This window comes from Chelonia mydas, chromosome 3 (genome assembly GCF_015237465.2).
Source record: "Chelonia mydas isolate rCheMyd1 chromosome 3, rCheMyd1.pri.v2, whole genome shotgun sequence".
NCBI lineage: Eukaryota > Metazoa > Chordata > Testudines > Cheloniidae > Chelonia > Chelonia mydas.
Genome location: NC_057851.1, coordinates 63,979,606 through 63,994,488, shown reverse-complemented (window position 1 = coordinate 63,994,488; position 14,883 = coordinate 63,979,606). Strand labels below are relative to the sequence as shown.

General features: G+C 38.2%; 1 protein-coding gene across 7 annotated transcripts in view; it reads left to right on the top strand.

The window, feature by feature from the left end:
- Positions 1 to 14,883, top strand: part of SNX14 (sorting nexin 14) — a 79,636-nt gene that overhangs the window by 43,763 nt on the left and 20,990 nt on the right. For all 7 annotated transcript variants that reach the window (XM_037894423.2, XM_037894422.2, XM_043542623.1 and 4 more), the window contains 6 exons: positions 6,578 to 6,779; positions 7,603 to 7,686; positions 7,810 to 7,910; positions 8,256 to 8,367; positions 10,544 to 10,584; positions 10,752 to 10,871. In XM_037894423.2, coding sequence (XP_037750351.1) covers positions 6,578 to 6,779; positions 7,603 to 7,686; positions 7,810 to 7,910; positions 8,256 to 8,367; positions 10,544 to 10,584; positions 10,752 to 10,871 — 660 coding nt within the window. The remainder of the gene's footprint in view (positions 1 to 6,577; positions 6,780 to 7,602; positions 7,687 to 7,809; positions 7,911 to 8,255; positions 8,368 to 10,543; positions 10,585 to 10,751; positions 10,872 to 14,883) is intronic.

Below are 14,883 nucleotides of genomic sequence, written 5' to 3'. Positions count from 1 at the left end.
AACCTATGATAAAGCTATAGAAACTGGATGTCTGAAAAATTGGCATAGCTGCCTTTAAGCTATGTTCCTGAAGGCCAAGTGTATGTCTGACCCTATGCTGGAGAGAGGAGATCACGGATTTGGGTGGGGTACAACGCTATATTGCGGTTAAAGGATGGATGTTTGAGGGAACCACACTGTTTTCTCCGTACAGACAGGCAAAATGGAACATTGCCTGTAAGGCTTAAGAGCATTAAGACTACTTCCAATTTTTTTCTTTATTTCTTTTGTGGAACCATCTGCTTTGTGGGGTGACATATTAAATCACGGAAAATTTCAAAATACAGTATTAGACTGACTTCAGCTCAGATGGTGGGACCACGTACTCTGCTGTTTCTTGACTAGAAGGCAATTCACTTTTCTTGTATTTTAAAAGAAGAACCTTAGCTTCGATTTATTGCAGAAATGACAGTTCTAGGTGGAACTGAGCTAATTGGGTTTTCCATAGTTTTTATATTTGATTACATTTTTCAAACTTTTATTGTTAGATGATGGAAATTTGGTTTAGTGATCATGGCTAATATGGAGCAGATAGGACACTGCCTAAATTGTAAATCTGTCACAAGTTCCTTAAAAAGACAGATACAGTGACACAATAAGATACACAAGATACAATAAGAGAAATCATTAAAAATCTCTCAACCCTGGTATCCCTACAGTTGTTCTTCAGAGGGAAATAAATTGAAATAAAGTGTTAATATGTATATTCTGCACTCACACTGCCTTGATTTTCCTGATCCTAGATGAGCTGTTTACACTGGAGTAACCATGGGGGTCCATAACTCATGCTTGCCACAGCTATTTTGCCAGGCTTCTCTTGCAACTAGGTTTTTTCTTGTACACCAAACAGCAACAGCAGTGACTGAATAGCAAACTGGCTGTCAGGAGGTTGATGCCCTGGTATCCATGGCACAGATGTAGGCAAGGAAATATGAGGACGGTGTGGGAAATGAGGGAAATTAAGTTGGTCACAAACTGCCTGATAGTCATGAATTTTTAATTATTTAAATTTATTTCTGTGATGATTTCTCCTGAATTTATGGAAATACATTGGTTTTTAAGTCATGTGAATTTGAGACTTTCTATGGCACTTATAACTATTCCACTATACATTACATTTAAGCAACTTTGTGCTATGTTCTTTGATGCTGTGCTGGTCCATTTTTCACTACTGGAAAATAAAAATATAAAAGGTTTACATGAATTTGAATCTTTCATCTCCCCTCCCCCCCATAGCTCCTCCCCATCCAACTTGTATCCAAAATGGTAAAAACGGAATAATTGATTTTGGAATTCTGTATGTTTCCCCTTTTTCTTAAAGGATCCACAAGGTATAGGATAGCTCTTCAGACTATCATATCTTCAAATGAGCAGTGTTGCTTTGCTGTCTTGTAGAGTTTAGGTCTTGTGATGTCACTCATCATTGGACTGTAGTCTAATGCTCCCGAGGAAGGGGCAGAAAACAGATTGCCCAGTATCCTGCTCTTAAAGGATTAATTCTCATCCTACTAGGCTGAAATAAAGCAAGAGTGTATTTTTTCTCTTCTAATTTTTCAGCTATCCAAGAAAAGCAGAATTGTAGTTGAATTTTTCATTCCTCAGTAAATCAACTCTTTTAAGTTTGATTTTTTGGAAAAACTATAGATTCGTTAGAAAGTCTAACATCTTAGGTACAATGAGAGAGATCATAACAGAAATGTATAAAGAACTTTAAGCACAAACTCATTATATTTATTGAAATATAAATAGCTCCACATATGTATGTTACACTTCAGTCTTTTTTTTAATTGAAAGACAAAGTTACAAAAAAACTATTAATATACTACTTGTCTGTTATTGAATTCTAGAAATGGATGGTTGAGATGATGTAAGGGATTGTGCTCTATAGCAAAGGCTGTTCATGTTGGAAATAATTTGAGTGAGTTGCCAGTTACAGGGCTTTTGTGGGCAAAATGACCTGAAGCTAATTTTAGTGAAACTTGATAAGCTTGCTTGTAAAATCTTTATGGATAGTTGACTGATGCCACTTATGCCAAAGCAATATTATTTTTGCTGATAACAGAAATGCATAACTTGTATTTCTCTTTGAGTGCTTGCTCATCTCCATTCCATGTTAGGTGTGCGTGAGCTGCGTGCACTGTTGCTGGAGATTGTTCTCTCAGTGGTATCCGTTGGGCTGGCTTTAGCGCCCTCTGGTGCCATGCGCTAATATTAGGAGCCTGGCCAGCCCCATGCCCTCTCAGTTCCTTCTTACCGCCTGTGACGATCGTTGAAACAGCTTCTCTTGCTTCAGCAATGTGATCATTTAGTGTTTATTTTTCCCTGTTAATCTGCATGTCCATGAACTCTGAGCCCACCTCCTCGGGTACCGCTTGTGAGTCACCTAACATGAAATGGACATGAGCAAGCACTCAAAGCAGGAAAAATGGTTACTAACCTTTCCATAACTGTTGTTCTTGGAGATGTGTTGCTGATGTTCATTCCATGACCCACCCTCCTGCCCTTCTGTCGGAGTTAGCTGGCAAGAAGGAACTGGGAGGGTGTGGGGCCAGTTGGGTCCCTTATACCAGCACATGAGCGGGCACTAGAGCTTGCCAGAAGGATACCACTGAGAAAAATTGTTCTACTTAACCTCCAAGGATAGGACAAGAAACAATGGTCTTAAACTGCAGCAAAGACAGTTTAGGTTGGACATTAGGAAAAACTTCCTAACTGTCAGGGTGATTAAACACTGCAATAAATTGCCTAGGGAGGTTGTGGAATCTCCATCATTGGAGATTTTTAAGAGCAGGTTAGACAAACACCTGTCGGGGATGGTCTAAATTATACTTAGTCCTGCCATGAGTTCATGGGACTGGACTAGATGACCTCTCGAAGTCCATTCCAGTTCTATGATCTTGAAGAATAAGTTACAGAAAGATTAGTAATAGGTTTTTTTTCTGATTACTCTTACTTAGCTCTTACCTGTTTATATCTAGAATTACTTTTGTAATAGTCTGGAATAAAATAGATCAGTATTTGAAGTGACGACTTTAAACATGGGCAAAAGTGCAACAGAGTGGTGAAATTTGGTATTCTAGGTATAGTGTGCAAAATCCTTTCTCTACCCCCTCCCACCACCTAACAAAATGTAAAACAAACCAACTTTGCAGGCATGTAAAGACTAAAAGACAGTGGAACAAGTGTGCTCCTACTGTGCATGGCAGGGCCTGAAATATTGTTTTCCATTTACTCAGTGTCTACCACCAGTTGTAGCTGCAGGGTCTGATTAAGGCTTCATACTGGAGACCTTTTGTAGGGGTTAAAAATTGTTGCTTCTCAAAAGATTGAAATGCACCTTGCATCTCACTCACTCAAAAGTTCTATGGTTGATTGCTGGTGGGCCTTCAACTGGTTCAGATTACCCTATAGTTTATAGGGGATAAACACTGTTAGAGGTCCACTCAGTTCAGGCTCAGATGATTGAGTGCTTTGATAGAAGCAACATGCTGGCAGAAATGGTCCCTCAGGTGAACCTCCATAGCTCACCAATTGAGAGAGGGCTCCCACTGCTTCAGCTCCACAGATCATCTAGCTGTGGATTGCCAGCTGAGACTGTTCTTTGCTCCTCGCATTATTTCCTCACCACTAGGTGACACACCATAATGCATAGTTTTGCACTACCTCAGCCAGTGCACCACTGAAAGTCTGCCAGCTGTAAATCCTGCCCTGAGGCACATAGATGGTAGATCCTGCCCTGATGCACATAGATGCAAGACACCTCTGACTCACCAGATGGAACTGAAGTAGGGAGAGCATCACTGGTAAATGGGCTCCTCCCAGCCCTTCAGCTATCAGCTCCCTTATTGGTGCCTCCTCTTAGGGACAGGGGGAAGTTGGTAGCTATGAGGTCATGAAGAATGCAGTAATCAGTTCTGCTGCAGTTCTAGCTGGTGAACTACATGGTTCATCAGAGCAAGATTTGTAACTGGCAAACAATGAGTGGTTCACTGGCTCAATTGCAGAGCTGGAGGTTACGTATATGTGCCATTATTGCTGGGAAGGAACATGACCAGAATGACAGCCCACATGGTAATCAGTTAGGGCAGCCCTAGCTAGGTGCAAGGGCAAATCTTAAACTAATCAAAGATGACTGGAATGACGTACTCAGTTATTTACATAAGAACGGCCATACTGGGTCAGACCAAAGGTCCATCTAGCTCAGTAATCCTGTCTTCCAACAGTGGCCAATGCCAGGTGCCCCAGAGGGAATGAACAGAACAGGTAATCATCAAGTGATCCATTCCCTGTCGCCCATTCCAGCTTCTATTTGTGCTTCATTCACTGCAGTACAATTAGCTGGACCATGAGCACTTGAATGCTTTACTGTAAACAAAGCCAAAGTGGATCCTCTAGCCAACTCTGCCCTCCTTCCATAGAAGTGGATTAGGAGCTGTGGTAGCAACCCCTGAACGGCTTCCAGGTATACTCTGTAGCTTTTGTGGATAGCTTCAATTATCCCAATTTCTGCAGAACTCCTTCAAGCAAAACTGGACTTGAATTTAGAGCAGGTGAGAAGGTTCGGCCCTAATTTATTAAGTCAAAGGGAAGGGGAAAAATGACTTCAGTTTGATGTGTATTCACACATAAGTGGTGTTTTTTTAGATTGAAGTTGCTTTATTTAATTTTATAAAGTGGAGATTTATAATTTACTATGTTTATGATTTACTTTTAAAATGGGATATTCCTTTAGTTCACTTATTACTCCACGGTTCAAGATGTAGATCAGTTCTATCTGTACTAACTTATAGGGAGAAGTACTAGCCACTGGAGTTTAAGCAGGCTCATGAACCTTGCTGACAGTCTCAGCCATAATGAAGGGCCTTGAGGTTTTTTCTCTCATATCCAAGTTTACTATTCCGACAGAAGTTTATCTTCTGTTCAGCAACTGAAGAGGCAGGACCAGACTTGTCTACAACGAGGGAAGGGACTTGGCTGCCCACTAAAGAAAACAATCCAGTTCAGTTTGCTTTGTGGCAACTGCAGACAGGTTGAACAATTTAGAAAGACATGACTGACTTCTAAAAACTGTATTTGTCTTTGGTAAAGATGTGTTTTTTCCAAATGTATCAACTGGCCATACTTAATAGTAGAGCTGTGCAAATATATATATATATATATTTTGGATTGTTGGCCATTCTGAAAAATAAAAAATGGGTCAAACCAAAACCAATTTTTAATTTTTTATTTTTTTTTTTGCATATTGAAAAAGTCAGAAAAGTGCCATTTTGTATGCTCCAAAATATTTTGTTTGGGGCATTTTTAACTATTTAAATAAAAGTAAAGGAAATAAAGAGCTAGATTCATAAAACAGAAGGAAGAGGGGGTGGTCTTCTAGAGCAGGCATTTGAATCCAGGTCTTCCACATCCCAGGTGAGTGCCTTAACCTCCAAGCTATTAGTTATTCTTAGTTGATTCTCTCTGTCTCCCCTGTTGAAGCTGTTCCAATTTGAGAGTGATTCCATAGCTCAGTGGTTAGGGCATTCACCTGGGAGGGGGGACAGCCATGTTCCAGTCTCTACTCCAGAACAGGGATTCAAACTTGGGTAGCCCTCGATCCAGATGATTGCCCTAACTACTGGGAAATTGGGCATATGGGGGCACCTAAATCCCCCTGTGAATCTAGCCCAAAGTATCAAAATTTCTGAAAATTCGTACTTGTTTTGTCCAAAACAGTTACCTGAAATTGACATGAATTCATGTTTGTCAACCTATATCTGCATTTTTCAGCCAAAAAAAATTCAACTGAAAAATGTTGCCCAGTTCTACCTAATAGTCTCCCCTAAAATTCTGCTTTTCTCATTTTTGCTGTGTTATTCAGGGTTAGGATTTTAGAAGCACAAATTGACTTTTTAATGCTTTTTCTGCCTCCCCCTCCCCCCCCCCCCTTCCCAGTGCACATACCACAATGTATCTAAATGTTCTTTTTGCTCACACATTTTAATTTCTCTGCCAAATTCTAGACAGCTGAGATATGATTCTGTCTAGCCATGTTTGGGGGAAATAAGTAGCTTTTGAAGTTAATCAATGGAGTGGTAACAAGATGTAACCTTTGATGTAAAGCCTTTAATGTTTTAGAATCTTTAAAATATTTATTTTATTTTGTTTTTGCTGGTAACGGACTACCAAACTTGATGCTGCCGTATACCATATTGTACTTGAAATGCCTCATCCTTCCCCAAGAGCTAGGAAGAAACTTTAACATGCTATGAGTCAGCTGGTGATATATTAGATTGACACCTGAGAAACTGTTAACAATTTTGTTTTTAACTTCAAACAAACCTACAGGTCTAGAGATTTTTATACAGAAGATCTAAAAATAGCAACTACGCAAACGTGCCCCCTTACAGAATTTTGTTTTAATATGTTGTCTTTGGTCCTGATCACATGTACTTCTTATGCAAAGATTGATCTTCTATATGTTCTGCAAAATTAAAAATTGTGTCCTATACTAAAAATCAGATCAGGGAGGTCTTAATGCTTAAATCTTTCACTGCAGATTGAAGAAGGCATTATGGTAATGGAAGATGATTCTCCTGTGGAGACTCTTAGCACTCCCAATACACCTCGCAACCTTGCTGCATGGAAAATTTGCATTCCATATGTGGACTTCTTTGATGATCCCTCCCTTGAAAGGAAAGAGAGAAAAGAGAGAATTCCTGTGTTTTGTATTGACGTGGAGAGAAACGATAGAAGGGCAGGTAGGACTTTTTGTGATTAAATAAAACTACGTTAAAATGGAGCTCAAACTGTCTATTCTACTATGTTTTATTTATCTGACTGTTCTGATGTGCTACACACACACATTTTAGCATCAAAGTAATGACTTACTAATGAATTTTAAGTCTTTGGTAATGTGGGCATGAAGGAAAAATGGTCACTTACTATCTGGAACTTGTGACAAATTACTTCTAAAAGGAGTCCAGTCTATTCAGAATTCCAACCAAGGCTTAGGAATTCCTCCTTCTCTACAAAAATGTTAATATTGTCATTCATATTGGTAAACGTTGAATGTGTTTGAAATATATTGCTGGTACATGAAATGGAAAACTCTACTCACTCTTTCTTGAATAGTACTTTGTTTTAAGTAGATTTGTTGGTGCCCAGGTAAAAAAAAAAAAATCTAACTCCCCTTTTAGAGAAGTAAAAATGGGCATTAATGGGGCTTCTTTCTGCTATCTGAATACTGTAGCACTTGACAAACAGCTGGTGGAGATGACTGGAAGAGCCCTGTACTGAGAGAAGATAATTAGAAGACCCACGCGTGAATTAGATGCAGATTTCCTTCATAGTAGCATTCCTGTCTACCAGCCATACCTTGGGCTTCTCATGTGATTTAACACTACTTTAGTTATTTAAATAGCTAAGTGTGGCTAGAGTAGTGTTATAATATTGGCAGTACTGATTACTTTACACATTTGAGGGCTTTTCCTCTGTACTCTGTGGTATATTTGCTGTTCTTAACTCTTTTCTCCCACCTGGGAGGAAAGAACCTATATTACTTCCAATATGTGTATTTTTCAGTTGGACATGAACCTGAACGCTGGTCTGTCTATAGAAGATACCTTGAATTTTATGTGCTTGAGTCAAAGTTAACAGAATTTCATGGTACGTTTTTACTTCCTACTTCAGTGATTGCTTTTTAGAATTGAGCAGAAATTTAAGATACTAAAATTTTTCTTTTTGGTTTTAAGAATAAATTAATCTACTTGACTTTTTACTAATTTATAGGTACCTTTCCTGATGCTCAACTTCCATCAAAAAGGATCATTGGTCCAAAGAACTATGAATTCTTAAAGACAAAGAGGGAAGAGTTTCAGGAGTATCTGCAGGTACCAGACGATCTACTTTTGTTCTGTTTTTTAAGTAGATTGCATAATTGTGAAGCTTATAAAAGTTAACAGATGCCAATTTTTCCCAAATGTAATAATTCTTTTATGTGACCAAATACTATGTGTAAAATATTTGGCTGTCATTTTTAATCTACAGGTTTAAAATTGTTCTATTCTCAAACATTTAAATATTTAATTCTGTTTAAAAAAAAAAAAAAAAGTATTTGGATGATTGTATAATTTCTAGGATACCATAGCACTGTTTTAAAAATCTGTTGTTGTTACTATAGAGAAACAAATTTTTAACAGTGTTCTTTCATCTACTCTCTTTTATGTCCCCCAAAGAAACTTCTGCAACATCCAGAGCTGAGTAACAGCCAGCTTTTGGCTGACTTTCTGTCTCCCAATGGTGGAGAGACGCAATTTCTCGATAAAATGTTGCCTGATGTAAATCTTGGTAGGTAACATAGTTGCTCTTTATTCTGGTAAATAGCACTCTTGTAGAAACTAATACACCAAAATTAAGTGAGGGCCCATTAGTACTGAGAGACTGAACTTTCATAAGTTCTGGGTGTGTGAAATGTGATGTGTCTCTTCTCCTATACCGCTGTTACAATCCAGTCATTTTTCCAAGAGTTAGATATTTTGACGCTTACATTCCTATCCATTCCCAGGAGGGAAAGTATTGTGAAGCTTTGGAAAATCTAGTCTGCATATGGATACCTTCTGAATATCTAAGCCTAGTACTTCCAAAATCCATTGCTCATGGAGATCAGATCCTCTACGTCATCAAGTAATTCAAGATGATGTATGGCATTAGCCCAGATTTTACTTTCAAGAATCAATCCAAGAAGGCAGCTGTTTGTTTGGGGTTTTTTTTTAATGTTGATAGAGGCAGTGTATTGATTTAACTTATCTTTGAATGTTAGCTGATCGGCCCTATTTAAGTTCATTTGAGAACTGCCAGAATTAATGTCAATTTCGTGTACTAATGTTGAGTCTGTGTATTGTATAACATAAATTCAATTGTATAACATAAATTCAACACAGCACCCTATGTAGTTAAACAAGATGGTAATTTGTGTTTCTGCTGATGACCTGTTTAGCTGTAGGCCCATTTTTTATGTTTTGGCAATTGTGAGCATCTCTTTCAGTAGAAGTGTTTTTTTTCCTGTTGGTATGACAGAATGTCCAAACGAATGTATGTGGTGTTCTGAAGAGGCATGTCTTATCGGTCCCAAGCTAGGTGCCGTGCCTCCCCAAACTTACATTTGCTTTTAGTAAATAGAAATCCTCTCAACAATTCACAAGGTTTCTGGTCAGAGGTTAGTTTGTTGTGAGATAAAATTACTGATATATGACTTGTTGTGAGATGATATAGATCTATCTATCTAGATAATCTCACAACAGTCTTAAAATTACTAAACTCTGACCAGAAACTTTGTGAAATGTTGATATGATATATAATGTCTTTCCTAAATTTCCCTTTTATAATATTTAAAGATAAGAAATTCATAATTATTGAATTTGATATTTAATTTTACAATATTTTTAAAATATATTTTTCATTTTTATTACCTTTTAAACTGTTCTGTTGTGCTTCTGATATTCTTGTTCAGGTTAATGTGGGTAGTTTTTAAGAATAGGTCTACGGTCTCCCCAACCCTGTAAATCCTTTCTAACATGAGTACTTTCTTGAACTTGCAACATTGTGCATTTCAATACATTGTGCAGACTGGATGACTCTTATTACTGGGGGAGAGGAGAGTAAATACTGTCTCAGAAGTCTGAGGTTTAGGACTTTCCTGTGTGATAAAGGCTTGCAGAGAATAAGTGACTAGAACTGAAAAATTATTCTTATCCAGATCATTCAAACAAAAAAATCGTTGGAGCCTAAATTATTGAACAGTGTAGGTCTTTTTCATATTGTCCCTGTTATCCCTGCACCCTCAGGATGCCTCTTGCTATTTTTTCTTACTGTCACATGCCTCCCATCCACACTACTTGGAGATAAGGCTGTTCATCTCTCCATGGTCCTTTAGAAAACACAGAAGAAAATCTATGGGACTTAGATTTCTTTATGAATGTGAAAACTTTCTTGCGTGTTTGTAATTTGAAATACCTTTTGCTGATGGGTATCACATATTTAGTTCCTTTTTAAAGTCCAATGCACCCAAAATTCCATAATTTTCTTGTATGTACTCAGTATCTTTTCAAAGTACCGGTAATTTGTTTCTTTCAAATGTTTCTTTAAAAAGATTGTGCAATGATGCTTAAAATGAAGCAATAGATATCAGTGGTGTAAGTTAATCAGTTTCAGACTGAGATGATAAAATGAGACCATGTGTAGGTTTTTTTGCTTCACTTCTGTAAAAATTTATAATATAGCTTATTATAGATCATGGTGGCTTATTCATTTGTATTACAATAGCTCTTAAATGCCCCAGCAAATATTTGTCAGAAACATTATATATTCATGGTAAAAGACGGGCCTTGCCATGGAGATCTTACAGTCTAAATAGAGAAAGCAGATAAGTGGGGTAGGGGAGGAGAACAGAAGGATACTAATAGATATCAGATATGATATTCAGAAGGGCATGTGGTAATATATACTTTTTTGTTCTTAATTGTAGGGAAAATTATAAAATCTGTTCCAGGAAAGCTAATGAAAGAGGTGAGTAAATACTGTGTCTCAGTAGTCTATGCTGTGACTATAGTTAGTATCTTTAACTGTCCACTGACAGGTTGCTACATGTTGGTCCAGCACAAATTTTAGTTTGGAAACTGTCACTTTTTTAACTATTTAACTATCATTATTGTTCACTGTGTATTTAATTTCAGAAAGGTCAGCATTTGGAGCCATTCATCATGAATTTCATTAACTCCTGTGAATCTCCCAAGCCTAAACCAAGTAGACCAGAGCTTACAATTCTCAGTCCCACTTCTGAAAACAACAAGAAGGTGCAGTAAATGTACAGAGGGGGAAATACTGACCCTTACCTGAGAATGTGAAGAGTAAAGGGGAGAAGCTATAAAGATGACAGCTTGACTGCCTATGTTCATGTCTGTTCTTATGGTGGTGGGTGGAGGTTTTTCCTTTTTTCCAGCGTCCATTCATCTTGGTATAGCTGACCTCCATGTTTATCCCTGGATGGATTGGAGTCTGTATAATTTATAGAAACATAGGGCTGGAAGGGACCTCAGAGGTCATCTAGTCCAGCTCCCTGCACTGAGGCAGGACCAAGTATACCTAGACCATCCCTGATGTGTTTGTCTAACCTGCTCTTAAAAACCTCCAGTGATGCAGATTCCACACCTCCCTGGGTCACCTATTCCAGCAATTAGCTATCCTTATAATTAGGGCTGTCAATTATCACAGTTAACTCACGCAGTTAATGAAAAAAAATTAACTGTGATTAAAAAAATTAATCATGATTAATCGCACTGTTACACTATAGAATACCAATTGAAATTTAGTAAATATTTTTGGATGTTTTTCTACCTTTTCAAATATATTGATTTCTATTACAACACCGAATACAAAGTGTACAGTGCTCACTTTATATTATTTTTATTACAAATATTTGCACTGTAAAAATGATAAACAAAAGAAATAGTATTTTTCAATTCACTTCATACAAGTACTGTACTGCAATCTATATCGTGGAAGCGTAACTTACAAATGTAGATTTTTTCTTTTTGTTACATAACTGTTTTGTTTTTGAGTGCAATGTAAAACTTTAGCGCCTACAAGTTAACTCAGTCCTACTTCTTCAGCCAATCGCTAAGACAAACAAGTTTGTTTACATTTATGTGAGATACTGCTGCCTGCTTCTTATTTACAATGTCACCTGAAAGTGAGAATAGGCGTTCGCATAGCACTTTTGTAGCCAGCGTTGCAAGGTATTTACGTGACAGATATGCTAGACATTTTTATGCCCCTTCATGCTTCAGCCACCATTCCGGAGAACATGCTTCCATGCTGATGATGTTCATTTAAAAAAATAGTGCGTTAATTAAATTTGTGACTGAACTTCTTGGGGGAGAATTGTATGTCCCCTGCTCTGTTTTACCCGCATTCTGCCATATATTTCATGTTATAGCAGTCGCAGATGATGACCCAGCACATGTTGTTTGATTTACGAACACTGTCACTGCAGCTTTGACAAAATGCAAAGAAGATATCAATGTGAGATTTCTAAAAAAAAAAAAGCTACAGCACTCGACCCAAGGTTTAAGAAGCTGAAGTGCCTTCCAAAATCTGAGAGGGACAAGGTGTGGAGCATGCTTTCAGAAGTCTTAAAAGAGCAACACTCAGATACGGAAACTACAGAACCCAAACCACCAAAAAAGAAAACCAGCCTTCTGCTGGTGGCATCTGACTCAGATAATGGAAAATGAACATGCATCAGTCTACTCTGCTTTGGACCATTATCGAGCAGAACCTGTCATCAGCCTGGATGCGTATCCTCTGAAATGGTGGCTGAAACATGAATGGACATAAGAATCTTTAGCGCATCAGGCACGTAAATAACGTGCGACACCAGTTACAAAGTGCCATGCGAATGCCTGTTCTCACTTTCAGGTGACTTTGTAAACAAAAAACAGGCAGCATTATCTCCTGCAAATGTAACCAAACTTGTTTATCTGAGTGATTGGCTGAACAAGAAGTAGGACTGAGTGGACTTATTATAGAGTTAGGTATTCATAGAATCACAGGGTTGGAAGGGACCTCAGGAGATCATCTAGTCCAACCCCCTGCTCAGAGCAGGACCAATCCCCAATTTTTGCCCCAGATCCCTAAATGACCCCCTCAAGGATTGAACTCACAACCCTGGGTTTAGCAGGCTAATGCTCAAACCACTGAGCTAGTATGACTTAATAGGCTCTAAAATTTTACATTGTTTTATTTTGAATGCAGTTATTTTTTTTGTACATAATTCAACATTTGTACAGTACTTATATTAGGGGAATTGAAAATACTATTTTTTTTACAGTGCAAATATTTGTAATAAGAAAATATAAAGTGAGCACTGTACACTTTGTATTCTGTGTTGTAATTGAAATCAATATATTTGAAAATGTAGAAAACATCCAAAAATATTTAAATAAATGGTATTCTATTGTTTAACAGTGCGATTAATTGTGATTAATTTTTTTAATCGCTTGACAACCCTACTTATAAGTTTTTCTTAAAATCTAACCTAGATATCTGCTGCTGCAGATTAAGCTGATCATTGAAGGTAGTACACAAAGTTGACATGGAGAACAATTGATCACTGTCCTCTTTGTAACAGCCCGTAATATATTTGAAGAATGTTATGAAGTTCCTCCTTACTCATGTTTTCTTAAGACTAAACATGCCTGTTTTTTTCAATCTTTCCTCATAGGGCAGGTTTTCTAAACCTCTTATAATTTTTCATGCTGTCCTCTGGACTCTCTCCAATTTGTCCACATCTGTACTTCAGCTGAGGCCTGACCAGTGCCAAGTAGAGTGGGACAATTACCTCCTGTATCTTCTATATCACACTCCTGTTAATACACCTCAGAATATTAGCCCTTTTTGCCAATGCATTGTATTATAGGCTCATATTTACCAAATGTAATGAACATAAAGTATACTTGCAGTCTTGCAAGCAATTGACATGAATAAGTGTTATGATTATTTATTATTTGTATTGGGGCCTACCAGTTATACTGTAGTAAGGAATTTGACTGATTTTTCTATGTTTACTTATAGTCATAAGTCAGTTCTTTAGTATTTCTAATACATTTATCACTCTTCAAGTAATTCTCCAAAGAGTAAAGTCGCATTTTGTCTTAAGGCAGTCTTATACATATGGTCCCCGCTATTTCTAGTGGTTAATTTGAAAGGGACTAGTTTAAAACATCCAAAACAATTGTTTAAAGTTGTCTGAAACTCTCTTGGGCCACACAAGAGAAGTGCAGTTTTTCCAGTGAACCGAGACCAGATGGAAGAGTGAGAGCATAAAGCAGTCAAAATACAGTTCCCATAAAGCACTGCAATGCCTGTTTTGAATTGAAATATTTTATTTTTTTAGCTGCAATATATGGGTTTGGGGGCATTTGTAACAGGTCTGCTGCTTAATGAGTGGTCCCTTGTGGCCACAGTGCCCTTTGCAGCAGCCTCCCTCCATTCTTCCTTGTTGGGGCCCCTTACAGACTCCCCGCAGCCTTTCTTAGAAGTCCTACCGTCCTCCACTTGGGGCTGGTTTAATGACCACAAAAAGTCCATTACTGTAATCCAAAGATTCACACTTATCTCTGGCTCTTCTGCATGGATGGCAGAGATCTTCCTTTGCTACAGCCTGCTCTTCAGAGGGTCACCTTTTCATAGCTTTCCCTAGAGTTTAGCTTTCTGGCTTTGGCTTCCTTCTCTTGCCAGTGTCTCCTCAGTTCTGAGGGAGAATGCAGTTTATATACTGCCCTCCTCGAAAGAGCTCCTCCTGATTGGCTGGAAGAGAGGGGAGCACAGCCTGACCCTGTGTTACAGAGCTCCTGATCTCCAGCCCGTAAAGGAACAGTGGATGGTGGGGAAACCCCAGGACAACTCCGAATTACCCAGGACTGCTTCCTATTGTCCATTACCAGGCCATTTCCTGGGCCTTTGTTCCATCTCCCTGGAATGGAGTCTTCTGGCCCACTCTGCTCTTAAAGGGCCAGTATACCCCATTACAACATTCAACAAAATATTGAAATTTTCTTTGGAAAGCAAACATCTTCTCTGAAAAATTTCATCGTTGAAATCAAATTTTCCATTGAAAAACAGTTCAAAGTCTTTTCCATTGAAAATCTTGACCAGTCTGAACTTTTTAGTACTGATTGTTTTTACTCTAGTTAAGTGGTTCCCAAACTTGTTCCGTCGCTTGTGCAGGGAAAGCCCCTGGCGGGCCCCGCTGGTTTGTTTACCTGCCGCGTGCGCAGGTTCGGCCAATCGTGACTCCCAGAGGCC